Genomic DNA, 17321 nt, shown 5'->3' with positions numbered 1-17321 from the left:
AAATTGGAATAAGAAATTGATTCGATGAGAAATATTTCCACCTTGTGATACAAGAAGCTGCAATGACCATATAGGATTTCGGATGATGCTAAGGCCATTGACTAATCATGGACTCTCCTGCAAATGCAGGATTAGAATGTTGACTTTTTATGAGTAAAACCTACTTCTGTGTCTCCTTTCTCATTATGCAGCATTCAAGCCATGTCTTTGATTTCAGAAGCTGCGTTTATTGTGAATATGTTCATTCTCCGGTTATATTATTCTAGATCCGATAATGTGATGATATTACCAAAAAATAAAATCCCTGAATACCTTTTAATTATATATATATTTATGACAAATATTCATTCTAAATGTTGGTGAAGACCATGGCCTCTGTAGCACCAGCAAATTTGGGTCCAACAAAACCAAAGCTTGCACACATTGCGCTGTCCCATACACGGAGCTCTCAGACCATGCATGTCTTTTAACCATGTCACAGCTCCTTTTACCCAGCCAGATTGGCAGCGCACAGTATGCAGCCTGTTCTTTGACTTCTTTATCAGATGATTCCCCACTTTGTTTCACTTTCTCTGAAACAAGCTGCAGCAATGGAGTCACTGCTTGTACCATAAATTAGATGAGCACAGTTGTTCGGTCGAACAGAGGGGCAGAGACAAGACAAACGAGTTGGATGTCTGTCTGATACTTTTTTGTTGGCCTCTGCTTTATCTCCACCAACACACAAGTAGAACTACTGTTCAGATGAACACTTGGAAAGCCACATCCGTCTAATGCTTCTCCGACCAATCTCTCTCTATATTTGAGGTTCTTTTAATGCTACACAACACCAACAAAATTAGATTTCTGTTCCTATTTCACGATTATTTGGTCAGTTGTGTACCTTTCTCTCCGTTCGATCCTGAACCTTGGGACGCGCAATCTTCCCCTTCATCTCGTCGTAAATCCCGTCGTAGTCGAATCCTCTTCCATTACCTTTTTGTGCTGCTTCTCAATCTACCAAATTCCACCATTAATCAATCAACCAACCCGCAAATTCATTTACTCATCAATACCAAGAATAATAAAACAATTTCAAGAAAACTTATAGAGAGACTTGTTCTTGGACGCCTGCCGTGAGATTTCCCTCGCGATGTCATAGTCGTCGTCGCCACCGTCGAAACCGAAGGCAGGAGGGGGAGGGCGAGGAGGAGCTGGCTTCGAGATCTTCTGCGCCGGTGGAAATCGAAGCGGGAGTCCGCACTTCTTCATCCGTCACGCTCACCGGCTCTTCTTCCTCCCTTTCTCGGACAAACTTCTCGGACAAAAAAGGTACCCTAATTTCAGGCCTTTGGTTTTTAAAGCCTCTTACTCGGGATCGGATTTGACGAATCCAATCCGCGTAAGAGGCTTTAAAAACCAAAGGCCTCAAACCTCTCACGCGGAGGGGGAGTGGGCCGGGCTGAGGACGGGGCTGGAGTGGAACGACGTCGCCGTCTTTTCGCCGTCATGGGAGTCACGCGACGGGCTCTGCACGTAGTACACCGGCCGGGCGGGCGACGAGGGCGCGATGCTCGTGACCTCGGAGTCGGTCTTGGCGTGCATCTTTGGATCTCAGCAACCCACAATTGGCTCCTCCTCCTCCTCCTCCTTTCTCCCTTAATTTCTACCCTCCTCTTCGTTGGCCGGAGAAGTTTCCGCGTGCCAACGCTGGACTTTGTCGCTTTTTGTGCCTTACCGTGGGTTTCAGTATTAGTTTACAGAGGCAATGGTGTATGGGTAATTTAGTCTGTGTTCTTCGCTTGCGTCACCACGGCGTGACACCCCACGTGCAGTTATTCGGTGACAGGTCACAGGTTAGCTGTATTCCTCTTCCCCCCCCCCCCATCCGCCCCACGAAACATTTTTCTTGTGACAGACAATACATTACTTATTTCTACGAGGAGATGATGTTTTGTTTTCCTTGCAATGCGACGGTGATCGAAGCATGTGAGCACTGTCGTAGATTGTGGAACTGATAGCCAGTGAATCGACGAACGCGATTGGAGTTGATTCTGCATACTATATGCGATGAAGTCAATGCTGCACATGAGAGCAGACTCGACCTTGTAGAGCGCCACTAACAGTGTCCATTCACTTCTTTCCTTGCATGCATACACACTGTGTCAATTGTCAATGCATGGGAAATTGATTTCCCTCGTCTTAGAATTGTTGATCCTCGATCGAACAGTAGCCCATTACACGACGTGACAACTTGCAGGCATCAGCCACAGGCTGTAGGCAGCTGCAGGCTGCAGGCCGCAGGCCGCAGGCCTTCCTACAGCCGCCGTGGACTTGTAACAGTCCACGAAGCTGTGTCTTCACAGTGCGAGCACATGGCGAACCGCTCGCAGGCTTTACAACTGCACCAATAAAAAGGCCGGCGAACGAGTCGGAAGGTTCTCCTCCTCTTCGTATTCACCGCGTTGTTCACCGGTGTCCGTCTCACATGGTTCGATCAACTCATTGTTCAACCAATGCAATGAAAATCTTTGTCCTCAATAAATATATATATATATATATATATATATATTTGTGACCTTTAACGTCACGCATCATAGTATATTCACGTGTAGTATATACGCGACTTAACCGTGTGTTTCTTTCCTTAAACGGGATTCCGAACCGTCCACCAACCGTGGTGTGTTGTGCTTGTACACTACTGGTTGGATACAATCGTATGGATCAACGTGTCATCGATTCAACTTCGAACTAATCTGCTACATTTGGAACCAAACTCCTGCCCGTAAGTTCAAATTTTGTAGATCTCGGCAATGTGGTTGGCCACCCTCGTACAACATACATTATCTCATAACATGTTCTCTCCTCTGACATCTCTGTTACTCGGAAGATAAAAGTTGCAGTAGGCCATCATCCTCCCAAAAACTCCATTCCTTGGCTCTCCATCATCTCCATTTCCATCTTGCTCTGAAGGGCAGAGAGAAAACCGTCATCCAGTAATCATATTAGTGATCACAATGATGCAGGTATGTTGTTATATCTCTGTTGTCGCTCAAATCTATCTTGGTTCAGAGCTTCAGCCCTCTACTACAGCTGCTGCCACTGCTTTTGCTGCTACTGCTCCATTCACGCCTTCTTCCTTCGTCTTCTGCTGCTCAGGTTCTTTGCCACCCTCTTCTCTTCCGTCACCTTTCTCCATCTCTCCTCTTCACTTTTGGGTTTTCTTCTTCTCCGTAACACATAGCTCGGTTCGATTTGCTTGTCCAATGGGAACTGCGACGCCAGGTTGCATTGCGAGACATGTCTAGCCAACGGCAACCTCCGGCCCAGGTGTCTTTCTTTAAGACCGAATCTGATCCGCATGACAGAGGCTTTAACAATAACGGGTGTATTTCTTTAAGATTCGTGTTAATGTGGGATGCTTCATACTTTTAAACGATGTATGCCATCAAAATCCTAAAAAGAGTCGCTTGTGAAATTTTCTTTTTGTCTCATCAATCTTCCCTCTCTTCTATTAAAATAACAAAATACCAATATGTCACATCCAATTATCACCTAACCAAAGCCAAGCTTCTCTATCTTTGCCTTCAAATACTATCAATCCTTTCTAAGTAGATTGCCTAGGCAACATCCACGCTCAATAGATGTAGGAATGTCCTATGCAAGAACTATTTGCTTTTCAGGTTAATTATGCACCATGTCTGATTTTCCATTGTAGAAACATATAACAGTTGGTCTTGTGAAACATCCAAGTTCTGCTTCAATTTCTAAAGCAACGTGGTACGCAACTAAGAACAATGGTCAAATGTGTGATCCTAGACCTCTTCCTTCAGCCGAACCATGTGTTTAGCAACCGACAGCTCTTCATGGAATATAAATGTTCTTGTTGCAAGCTCATGAATCTTATCCGTGTCGGCTTCAATTAATCAAACCTTTTCGACAATTTACCAAACCTTAGCCATAATTATCCATCATACCAAAAAAGAAATGTCTACCACATCAAATTCTTCTACTCTGTCCGAATAACGTTCTCTTACCCTTTCTTCTTCTATCATCCTGTTGCTTTGTTACCATGTATGTGTCCCTAAGTTGGTCCCAATCCTTTATGGATCTGGACAATGTTGCTTTGTTACCATGTATGTGTCCCTAAGTTGGTCCCAATCCTTTATGGATCTGGACAATTTAATTGGCACAAAATAAAACCTCTGGTGAACCCTTACACTGGTTCAGAAAATTGATTCCAGGATCATTGGTTTTATCCTGAATTGATCCAATCAGCTCGAGAAGTTTAGCACAATATGGGAACAACTCATTGACACTTCAGATGTTAATTGTTAGATGGTTTCTTCAATGAACGTGGACGGTGATATTATTTATAAGAGATTCACCTCTCCATATGGCTGCCGCCGAAAATGGAGGAGGAACTCAGTTATTCTTTTTTTAAAGAGAAAAAAGCAAATAAAACAGGGTTAAGAACATAATAAAAAAACATGCATGTACTACCGATCACCATGTCAACATCAAGGATTTTTGAATATGTCATGGTACACAATGAAGGCAGATTTAGAAAAATATAATCATCTTCAGAAGGCTAGATTTCATAAAAAAACTACATTTTAGTAATCTTTAGGCATAAATTTTATATATGACAATAAGTAGCTCCTGATGATCTTTGTATGATGTTTTCATATATAATACATGATTAGCCAGAGCTAGACTATTAGAGTTTCTTTTCACAAGTAATCAAAGATGAAAATAGAAAGTTAGAAATTTTGGTGAAATTCAAAATTCATAAATTGAACATTTAGGGGATTTTATCTAGAAAATTGAGTAATTTTTCTTTAACTTTCTGTTGTAGTTTCAAAAGTTGAGGAAAATAACAAGCTTTAAGTATTTTTTTATTTTTAATTTTAATTTTTCCCCAAATTTAGGTTCCTTTAATATTTTAATTATTTTTATCACAAATCTGATGTTTTTATTACACATTGTCCAATTTGACCAACCTAATGCAACACAAATTTTTATATCCTTGAGCATTCAATCCAGTAAAAGACTTGGTTCAAATTTCATGGACCTTTCTAACAGCAATAAAAAGTTTCATTTACTCTTCATTATATGATTTCACATGCCAATTCTTTGAACACTAGTAGTCCACTTCTTTACAAAAGTTTCATACTTACGTGTTCTCATTCTCACTTCCTTTCCCTGGAAAGCCAAGAGGCAACCTCTAGAATTTCTAATTTATCTTGATAAAATATACTAGAAATCGAACTTAGATGTGTTACAAGGATCTACCAACTGCAAGCCAATCTAGCACTAAACATAAGATTAGTGGGAAAGAGAACATCTGGAAATATAATGAGATAAAACATTAACTGATAATGATACTTCAGCAATATTAGCTACATAGAGCACAATTAAGTTAATCAATGTTAACCTTCATCATCAAACAATAGACTATGGAATTAGATGGAAGCCTCTCCTCAAACAGGCAAACAGAAGTTACTGAACAAGGTACAAAACAACCATTCTCACAAGGTAAGGACAAAGTTAATGGCAGGAATTTAAAGCAGCAGACAACAAAAGCAGAACACAACTTTGTGACATGTGGTTTAGATACTGGACACAGCAACTGATAGTTGATATATCAATGTGCTATTTATTGTCTAAAATCCTAGATGTTTGAAATCCAGATACTGGCTGGAGGATAAGTAATAAGCAGCCTTACTTCAATTGCCACAACACAGTTAAAGGTTCAAAAGAACTTCTCATAATCTTGTGTTGGATGGTCCCAGACCTCCATGAATCCTACAAGTGAAAAATATTGTTAAAATTATAAAACAAAATGTTGTGTAGCAAACACTTAAAACAAACTTGGAAAACTATCTAATATGCTTCAATATCCAAACTTAATCATTCATGTAAAGCAATTTACAATGAATACAACCACACATCAGATGAATCCTCAAGCAAAAAGAGAGAATAAAAAATTAAGTACAACAGTAAATACACTCCATTTTCACCAGCTTATTACCGTAACAAGTATTTCGAAACCATTATGAATTGAGCTTGGAAATGTTTGTGCCAATATGCAAATTCAGCCTAACCCAATTCAGATGATCTGGCATACCTAGTGTCATGAGGTGAACATACTTGGACATGTTTTTGGCATGGCTTATCTTTACAAAATTTGACATAGGTTTTCAAATGACAAGAATTTTGAAAAATGCCTAGTATACGAGACTCTATACTGAGGTTGGGTCTAGGGACCCATCAAGCTGCTATGTTCATGAAACTTGGTCACCTGGTTGTGAAAAGAGCAACCTCACTGTAATGCCATGACCCAACCTCACAATTGATTCCTACTAATACACACTGTACACAGATAGTGAACCAGAATTTGACAGCACTTAGTTGCACTCGTGTTAGTCTTGCATATATTTAGTTAACATATAGGTTGTTTATGTACATGTACTAAAGGACTATTGCGAAGGAAACTGAACTTGAACTCAACCTTAGCAAGACTCTCCAGTTGAACTGCCCGCATCCACTATGTAACTGGCTAAGCCAAGGTGGGTTTCAGCTCCAATCATGAATATCCTACATGATTGGCCATTTGGACAGCTTCGTGCTGCTGTGTGTCACTACAAGATGCATGTGACAAGGCTTACTTTCACTCGGATGGTGGGAAGATTAATATGCATGGCATGCATTTGAGGTGTTCCAAGGTCAACCAGGATTGCTAGATGGATTAGGCAAGGCTCAAGATACAATTTCACCACCTGGCACTTTCATATTTGGATTTGAAAGTGGAATCTAGCCCCAAGTCCCACTAAGCACTGGAACTGAGATGAAGGAAGACAGAGTAGGGGACTACTACTCATTCCAAGTTTTTTCCCTATCTTTTGTGTTGTACCAAAATTTTAGCTCTAATCTTATCTACTAAATTTAAATGGCTTTGCCTTCTATTTCATGAAAAGAAAAATCTCATGAACATCCAACAGTAGTAATAACTTGAATTTTAATATGTTAAAGAACTTTCAAAATTCAAATGATTGCAAAAATAAAAAGCTAACTGCTAAGAAAAGACTAATTTTGTGGGGGGAAAACAAAAATAGAAGTGAATTACTAGCACTAATCAAAGTTAACTCCTGAAAAATGATAATTTGTAAAGAAAACAACAAAAACTGCAGCAAATAATACAAACCTATATCTCCAAGAGATCCATATATTGAATCATCAACACCAGGAAACCCCTAAAAACAGACAAAAAAGAAAAAAAATAGCAGATTTATATTTGTAACAGGATTATATGAAAGAACAGAAAGATTATCTTCAAGAGATTAACTAGCAGAAGAAGAATTTAATCTGAAGAACAGGATTTCTGTTAACAAGCCATGCATATAACTTGAATTTTAATATGTTAAAGAACTTTCAAAATTCAAATGATTGCAAAAATAAAAAGCTAACTGCTAAGAAAAGACTAATTTTGTGGGGGGAAAACAAAAATAGAAGTGAATTACTAGCACTAATCAAAGTTAACTCCTGAAAAATGATAATTTGTAAAGAAAACAACAAAAACTGCAGCAAATAATACAAACCTATATCTCCAAGAGATCCATATATTGAATCATCAACACCAGGAAACCCCTAAAAACAGACAAAAAAGAAAAAAAATAGCAGATTTATATTTGTAACAGGATTATATGAAAGAACAGAAAGATTATCTTCAAGAGATTAACTAGCAGAAGAAGAATTTAATCTGAAGAACAGGATTTCTGTTAACAAGCCATGCATATACCTCAGCACCATGAAGATCAATTCCAACTTGAAGGTTATTAAGGTCTGCTTGTACTGATGGGCTGCATGACATATCAGCTCCCAGGTAGTCAGAAATGGCTAGACTGTAGCTGTTCATAATCATATATAGACTGACCACTGTCACTTCAAACAACTTTTATGTGTATAAATAAGCGTCTAACATGAAACGTTTGATGCTTCTTTTGCTTATTTTGGAGAAATGCTTACAGCAAACTTACCAAGAGGTGCACTTCTTGAGTTCCTCAAAAACTAAATAACCGATGAGGTTACTATAAATGGCATCAGAGAATACCAATTTTAACTCCAGATATAAGTGCTAAATAGAGACGAAACAACTGCTTTCCAACTGCTGTCTTGCTCTCTTTCGAGTTAGAAAACGCTCTCTTGCTTAAGCCAATGCGTCATCACCTCTCGTGTAACGTTCAGTTGATTGATCCACAGCTGCCAATTTATCACCATCATCGTAACCTTTTACAGTTACATCTGATGTTGTTAACTCTGCAGCTTGCTCAGAGTTGTTCTGTGTATGACTAGAAGTCTTGGCTTGAGTATCAACTTTCTCTATATCCCGAGTATAATCTGTCTGTGCATTCTTCTCAGTAGGGCCATGTTCAGGTACCGCTGAAGTGCCTCCGGGTGGCTTTTGTTCCTTTCGTTTTGTGGCATCTTCTGATTGAGCACCAAAAGCTACATTCTCACCGAGCCCAAAGTAAAAATCGCTCAAGTCACTCTTCTTGGTTACCTACATGAAGCAGTCATGTCGGTTACATTAACTGATTAAAGAAAAGAAATGGGTGCTGCATAATGAAATTTAATGACCATGATAACCAACTAAAAAAGTAAAAGCATCGAAGAGAAGTGTGATCACTCCTGAGAAATAATGAAATTGCTAGTCCCACTTAATTGCAACATAAAACAACTTATCACTCAAATACTAGTCAAATTTAAATTGCATCATTGCTGAAAGCAGCCATTTGAATTGGATTCGACATACAATAACTAGAAGCCTTCACTCATAATGGATCTTCTTGCACTATGGTTGATAACATAAAAGAAAATTCACATTAAGTTTCGGAACATTAAACATGCGTATTGTCACCAGAAGGACCAATCTTACTGGCTAAGCGTAAAAAAATTATGGTGCTCCATGTTTCACAATAACATGAGAACCATCATAAGTCTTGTCCTCTCCTAAGTCTTGCCCTAACTGATGTTAAAGACAAGAACCATGCTGATCATAAGTTAGCCAGATTGTCAAATCCACTCAAACCCTCAAGACACCTCACTGTGCTTCATAATTGGAAGATCATAGTTTATAAGACTACAAGTGTCACATATCTTAACACGATGTGATCTGATAGCCTATCTGACTAAACTGGGTATGAATCAAACCCCTAACCAAAACTGTCCAAATTCTGATCTGATCAAGGTTTTAAAAATCGAGATGAAGGTCAAGACTGGTAAACAAGAAGGGGATAATAATGCAATAATTGGTTGGGACAATATGGTTGGAGTATTGGACAAAGATGATGATAGGATAAGGTCACAGAAAAATTAAAATCAATACAAAAACCAAAATAAGATAAATTCAATTTTTATGGAAAAAATCAAAATTACCACCAAGTTTATATTAATAGATGACTAAGATGTGAACCTTGGATGCAATACTTTTACCAAGGTCTCATTCCATGTGGCCAACACCAAATAGCATCTAATACTTGATAGCTAATATTACAATTCATCAATTAGCTAATAGATAAATTCAATAATTATGCTCACAAATGCAATACTCCCGAAGGCGAAATATACACTTAATAACTTTCATCACTATAAATCTACAAAAGTTATCGAAAGTATTTCTATCTGACGTTAATACCAAAAGGATTTAAATTTAACAAAAGAAGATGACACAAGTATGTACAACATGACTCCAAATTGGAAGCACATTCAAACAATAAATTGATAAGTTCTAATAAAAGTATTACCATGTTTCATGACCCCGACAAACTCATAGTTTTGGCTTCTCAAAAAAGTTCAGATAAACATACAAAAGGCAATTGCTGATGAGCTTATTCTACAACAATGAAGTGATTTTAAGCTTTTATTCTTCCACCAGAGAAAAACAAAATCAATTGTCGAATACACCACATTTTGTTGAACAGTGGATGTTTTTTATGCACAAAAGGTTGCATAAATCACATTACATATGCAACAAGAAAAATAAAGCAAAGCAGCAAAAAGAAAGATATGAGCCACTTACATCATCTCTTTCTTCACGAATTTGGCGCAGCCTCTCTTCGTCCAACCATTTTTCTTGTTCTGCTATCTTTTTCTTGTAGGCACCGATTACAAACTTTTCCTTATCCACAAAAAGGTGATCATCCTTGCTCCTCCCTTTCAGCAGCTTCCTCTCATATACAATTTCATGTTCCCCCTCACGTTGTTTTGCTTTCTCCATAAGTGTTTCTATATACTTTGACTGCAACCAAGATCAAACACAGACATAAAATTTTTAACTTGCATTCTTAATCGTTAAGCACTCAAAAAACAAGGTCGATCCTCTCCCACAATTTAGGTTTAATACAAAAAGGATGCCGCCGAAAAAGAACTGCCGAATTAGGATTTTTGAATTCACATCGTACTTGAACAAAGCACAATTGAAAATTAAAATGTTAATTATTGTGCCAAAGCAAACATACAAAGTCCACAAAGCTTTACTTTGTATCCTATTATTGATATGAATTTCAACCAAAATATAATTCAATACTCTTTGTATGAGAGATCGACTAACTTGAAAAAGAAAAAAAAACTGGAAAAGGTATCCCATGTTTATTTCAAGAAAGGAATGGAGAAGATACCAATTTCAAAAAGAGTAATAATGTGAGTTCGTTTTGTAGAGTATCCAACTTTGGGTACATATCTACTCGTTTTCTTCCTCTGAGAAATATTCTTGAAGCCCAATTATCACCGCCATAGTCTTATCTAAAAGATTACTTCTTTCAATTTGATCATTCGAAATGACCATAAAAGAAGAGCATAAAGAGGTCTCACATAAAACCGAAACGCAATTTCATGGGATCATCAGCGTAATCAAAAGGATCATGTTTTCATCCAAACGTAGGCAAAAGTGAAGTACCTTTCTCTCCGTTCGATCTTTCACCTTAGGGTGCGCAATCTTCCCTTTCATCTCGTCGTAAACCCCGTCGTAGTCGAAGACCGAGGGATCCTCTTCCATTGCCTTTTTGTGTTGCTCCTCGATCTACCAAATTCCACCATCAATCAATCAACCCGTAAGTTAATTTACTCATCAATACCTGGAATAAGGAAACCATTTTAAAAAACCTTCCGGAGAGACTTGTTCTTGGACGCCTGCCGTGAGATTTCCCTCTCGATATCATCCTCGTCGTCGTCGCCGTCGAAAGCGAAGGCAGGAGGGGGAGGGCGAGGAGGAGCTGGCTTCGAGGTCTTCTGCGCCAGCGAAAATCGAAGATGGAGTCCGTACTTCTTCAACCCTCTTGCAGAACAAATAAGAAAGTGATGGATCGATCTCCCAATGACGAGCTCCGAGCTCTTAAACAATTAGGGCTCAAGAAAAGCCCTAGTTTGCAGAACGAATCAATCGTCGCTGGGCTCCAATCCGAAGGAATCACTGATTTGGTTGGATCAAAAACCCAAATAGACGCCGAAAACCCATGAATCCCGCGTAGAACCACTCAAGATTCAGTTGGATGGTCCGGGGAAAAGGTCAAAAAGCCCTAAAATTCGACCGCCGATCGTTCCGAGTCCGGTCTCCGATCGAAGCCCCACCAATATCGAATGAACCGAGGAAGGGATTTAGCATACGCCTCGGGAGAGGATAAGTAATCCTAGGCCGACGAGGTGTCATGACAAAACTCTCTTACTCTTTCCGGCCAACGCGTTCAATTACCTGCTTTATAATTGGACAAGTAAAAGTGAGCATCGTGAGAGAGCGAGAACAACTCAACGACCTTCCGGTTTTCCTGGCACAGATATGTATCAAAGAAGGGTGGAAAGCATACACAAAGACTGTTTCATACAACACGTCATGTCAACAACAACAACAAAAGAAAAATCACCTTATTTGGATTTTTTTATAGTCGTTTTTGTGTTTCCATGTCATAAAAATCAATTTCTAAATAAAGATAAACTCTATTTAATCTCGGTTGAGTTGATTGGATCGTCAATTTTGTTAAGTTGAAATCACTGTTTAAAATTTAAAATTTAAATTAATAAATAAATAAATTTAATTTTTATAAATTATATTAATTTTATATCTAAGATAATCGAGATATTACAAATTCTACATAATCTAATTATGACCTGATGTATGCGAGGTATAATATTATATCATGACGAGTCATCTGACTTCGATATAATTAATTATATAATTATTAAAATATTTTAATAAAAAAATATATTATATCATTTAAAATTTCCTAATATGGTAAGAAAAAGCCTTGTAGAAGAGCATATCTAGGTGATTCACATACATTTGCTTAGGCAGAAATGGATCATTAACACCATATATAATAACATAACATAATTCTTCCTCTTTAATCTCACTGACGAAACCATCATGATTTAGTTTATATTATAAGTCCTCTCATCCAACCAACTCCCAGTTTATATCCAGCTATAGTAAAATTCAAGATAACCCTTTGTGGATATTATAAAAACAAAATCAAAAGAAAAAGAAAACAAATTGGAATAAGAAATTGATTCGATGAGAAATATTTCCATCTTGTGATACAAGAAGCTGCAATGACCATATAGGATTTCGGATGATGCTAAGGCCATTGACTAATCATGGACTCTCCTGCAAATGCAGGATTAGAATGTTGACTTTTTATGAGTAAAACCTACTTCTGTGTCTCCTTTCTCATTATGCAGCATTCAAGCCATGTCTTTGATTTCAGAAGCTGCGTTTATTGTGAATATGTTCATTCTCCGGTTATATTATTCTAGATCCGATAATGTGATGATATTACCAAAAAATAAAATCCCTGAATACCTTTTAATTATATATATATTTATGACAAATATTCATTCTAAATGTTGGTGAAGACCATGGCCTCTGTAGCACCAGCAAATTTGGGTCCAACAAAACCAAAGCTTGCACACATTGCGCTGTCCCATACACGGAGCTCTCAGACCATGCATGTCTTTTAACCATGTCACAGCTCCTTTTACCCAGCCAGATTGGCAGCGCACAGTATGCAGCCTGTTCTTTGACTTCTTTATCAGATGATTCCCCACTTTGTTTCACTTTCTCTGAAACAAGCTGCAGCAATGGAGTCACTGCTTGTACCATAAATTAGATGAGCACAGTTGTTCGGTCGAACAGAGGGGCAGAGACAAGACAAACGAGTTGGATGTCTGTCTGATACTTTTTTGTTGGCCTCTGCTTTATCTCCACCAACACACAAGTAGAACTACTGTTCAGATGAACACTTGGAAAGCCACATCCGTCTAATGCTTCTCCGACCAATCTCTCTCTATATTTGAGGTTCTTTTAATGCTACACAACACCAACAAAATTAGATTTCTGTTCCTATTTCACGATTATTTGGTCAGTTGTGTCACCAGAGTCATCTCCATATATAATTACTGACGAAGAAAGCTGCCTATCGAGATAGGTAGCAGCTGAACAATGAATCCACATAAAGAAGCAGAACTTGCAATGATGATGACACCAGAAACCTCTAGACATTACAACACAAAATGCACAAGACAATGAATCCAAGCAAAGAACCATGACATACAGTGATGACACTAAAAACTTGTATATATCACTATGAAACATGGCAATATGGCAATTCTATGCGATTATCAGCGTAATCAAAAGGATCATGTTTTCATTCAAACGTAGGCAAAAGTGTACCTTTCTCTCCGTTCGATCCTGAACCTTGGGACGCGTAATCTTCCCCTTCATCTCGTCGTAAATCCCGTCGTAGTCGAATCCTCTTCCATTACCGTTTTGTGCTGCTTCTCAATCTACCAAATTCCACCATTAATCAATCAACCAACCCGCAAATTCATTTACTCATCAATACCAAGAATAATAAAAAAATTTGAAGAAAACTTATAGAGAGACTTGTTATTGGACGCCTGCCGTGAGATTTCCCTCGCGATGTCATAGTCGTCGTCGCCGCCGTCGAAACCGAAGGCAGGAGGGGGAGGGCGAGGAGGAGCTGGCTTCGAGATCTTCTGCGCCGGTAGGCCTTTGGTTTTTAAAGCCTCTTACTCGGGATCGGATTTGGCGAATCCAATCCGCGTAAGAGGCTTTAAAAACCAAAGGCCTCAAACCTCTCACGCGGAGGGGGAGTGGACCGGGCTGAGGACGGGGCTGGAGTGGAACGACGTCGCCGTCTTTTCGCCGTCATGGGAGTCACGCGACGGGCTCTGCACGTAGTACACCGGCCGGGCGGGCGACGAGGGCGCGATGCTCGTGACCTCGGAGTCGGTCTTGGCGTGCATCTTTGGATCTCAGCAACCCACAATTGGCTCCTCCTCCTCCTCCTCCTTTCTCCCTTAATTTCTACCCTCCTCTTCGTTGGCCGGAGAAGTTTCCGCGTGCCAACGCTGGACTTTGTCGCTTTTTGTGCCTTACCGTGGGTTTCAGTATTAGTTAGTATTAGTTTACAGAGGCAATGGTGTATGGGTAATTTAGTCTGTGTTCTTCGCTTGCGTCACCACGGCGTGACACCCCACGTGCAGTTATTCGGTGACAGGTCACAGGTTAGCTGTATTCCTCTTTCCCCCCCCCCCATCCGCCCCACGAAACATTTTTCTTGTGACAGACAATACATTACTTATTTCTACGAGGAGATGATGTTTTGTTTTCCTTGCAATGCGACGGTGATCGAAGCATGTGAGCACTGTCGTAGATTGTGGAACTGATAGCCAGTGAATCGACGAACGCGATTGGAGTTGATTCTGCATACTATATGCGATGAAGTCAATGCTGCACATGAGAGCAGACTCGACCTTGTAGAGCGCCACTAACAGTGTCCATTCACTTCTTTCCTTGCATGCATACACACTGTGTCAATTGTCAATGCATGGGAAATTGATTTCCCTCGTCTTAGAATTGTTGATCCTCGATCGAACAGTAGCCCATTACACGACGTGACAACTTGCAGGCATCAGCCACAGGCTGTAGGCAGCTGCAGGCTGCAGGCCGCAGGCCGCAGGCCTTCCTACAGCCGCCGTGGACTTGTAACAGTCCACGAAGCTGTGTCTTCACAGTGCGAGCACATGGCGAACCGCTCGCAGGCTTTACAACTGCACCAATAAAAAGGCCGGCGAACGAGTCGGAAGGTTCTCCTCCTCTTCGTATTCACCGCGTTGTTCACCGGTGTCCGTCTCACATGGTTCGATCAACTCATTGTTCAACCAATGCAATGAAAATCTTTGTCCTCAATAAATATATATATATATATATATATATATATATATATATATTTGTGACCTTTAACGTCACGCATCATAGTACATTCACGTGTAGTATATACGCGACTTAACCGTGTGTTTCTTTCCTTAAACGGGATTCCGAACCGTCCACCAACCGTGGTGTGTTGTGCTTGTACACTACTGGTTGGATACAATCGTATGGATCAACGTGTCATCGATTCAACTTCGAACTAATCTGCTACATTTGGAACCAAACTCCTGCCCGTGAGTTCAAATTTTGTAGATCTCGGCAATGTGGTTGGCCACCCTCGTACGACATACATTATCTCATAACATGTTCTCTCCTCTGATATCTCTGTTACTCGGAAGATAAAAGTTGCAGTAGGCCATCATCCTCCCAAAAACTCCATTCCTTGGCTCTCCATCATCTCCATTTCCATCTTGCTCTGAAGGGCAGAGAGAAAACCGTCATCCAGTAATCATATTAGTGATCACAATGATGCAGGTATGTTGTTATATCTCTGTTGTCGCTCAAATCTATCTTGGTTCAGAGCTTCAGCCCTCTACTACAGCTGCTGCCACTGCTTTTGCTGCTACTGCTCCATTCACGCCTTCTTCCTTCGTCTTCTGCTGCTCAGGTTCTTTGCCACCCTCTTCTCTTCCGTCACCTTTCTCCATCTCTCCTCTTCACTTTTGGGTTTTCTTCTTCTCCGTAACACATAGCTCGGTTCGATTTGCTTGTCCAATGGGAACTGCGACGCCAGGTTGCATTGCGAGACATGTCTAGCCAACGGCAACCTCCGGCCCAGGTGTCTTTCTTTAAGACCGAATCTGATCCGCATGACAGAGGCTTTAACAATAACGGGTGTATTTCTTTAAGATTCGTGTTAATGTGGGATGCTTCATACTTTTAAACGATATATGCCATCAAAATCCTAAAAAGAGTCGCTTGTGAAATTTTCTTTTTGTCTCGTCAATCTTCCCTCTCTTCTATTAAAATAACAAAATACCAATATGTCACATCCAATTATCACCTAACCAAAGCCAAGCTTCTCTATCTTTGCCTTCAAATACTATCAATCCTTTCTAAGTAGATTGCCTAGGCAACATCCACGCTCAATAGATGTAGGAATGTCCTCTGCAAGAACTATTTGCTTTTCAAGTTAATTATGCACCATGTCTGATTTTCCATTGTAGAAACATATAACAGTTGGTCTTGTGAAACATCCAAGTTCTGCTTCAATTTCTAAAGCAACGTGGTACGCAACTAAGAACAATGGTCAAATGTGTGATCCTAGACCTCTTCCTTCAGCCGAACCATGTGTTTAGCAACCGACAGCTCTTCATGGAATATAAATGTTCTTGTTGCCAGCTCATGAATCTTATCCGTGTCGGCTTCAATTAATCAAACCTTTTCGACAATTTACCAAACCTTAGCCATAATTATCCATCATACCAAAAAAGAAATGTCTACCACATCAAATTCTTCTACTCTGTCCGAATAACGTTCTCTTACCCTTTCTTCTTCTATCATCCTGTTGCTTTGTTACCATGTATGTGTCCTTAAGTTGGTCCCAATCCTTTATGGATCTGGACAATTTAATTGGGATCTGGACAATTTAATTGGCACAAAATAAAACCTCTAGTGAACCCTTACACTGGTTCAGAAAATTGATTCCAGGATCATTGGTTTTATCCTGAATTGATCCAATCAGCTCGAGAAGTTTAGCACAATATGGGAACAACTCATTGACACTTCAGATGTTAATTGTTAGATGGTTTCTTCAATGAACGTGGACGGTGATATTATTTATAAGAGATTCACCTCTCCATATGGCTGCCGCCGAAAATGGAGGAGGAACTCAGTTATTCTTTTTTTAAAGAGAAAAAAGCAAATAAAACAGGGTTAAGAACATAATAAAAAAACATGCATGTACTACCGATCACCATGTCAACATCAAGGATTTTTGAATATGTCATGGTACACAATGAAGGCAGATTTAGAAAAATATAATCATCTTCAGAAGGCTAGATTTCATAAAAAAACTACATTTTAGTAATCTTTAGGCATAAATTTTATATATGAC

General features: G+C 39.4%; 1 protein-coding gene across 1 annotated transcript; it reads right to left on the bottom strand.

Annotated features, from left to right (window-relative positions):
- Window positions 1–8049: 8049 nt before the first annotated feature.
- On the bottom strand, window positions 8050–11376 carry LOC135644262 (uncharacterized; the record flags this gene model as incomplete). Its single annotated transcript, XM_065161732.1, has 4 exons — window positions 8050–8542; window positions 10061–10279; window positions 10937–11059; window positions 11143–11376. Coding segments are annotated over 4 exons (930 nt in total), but the record flags the coding sequence as incomplete, so codon positions are not given.
- Window positions 11377–17321: the final 5945 nt, after the last annotated feature.

This window comes from Musa acuminata, chromosome BXJ3-8, assembly GCF_036884655.1.
Source record: "Musa acuminata AAA Group cultivar baxijiao chromosome BXJ3-8, Cavendish_Baxijiao_AAA, whole genome shotgun sequence".
In the NCBI taxonomy this organism is placed as follows: Eukaryota; Viridiplantae; Streptophyta; class Magnoliopsida; order Zingiberales; family Musaceae; genus Musa; species Musa acuminata.
The sequence above is the reverse complement of the archived record's forward strand: the minus strand, read 5'-3'. Positions and strand labels throughout refer to the sequence as shown.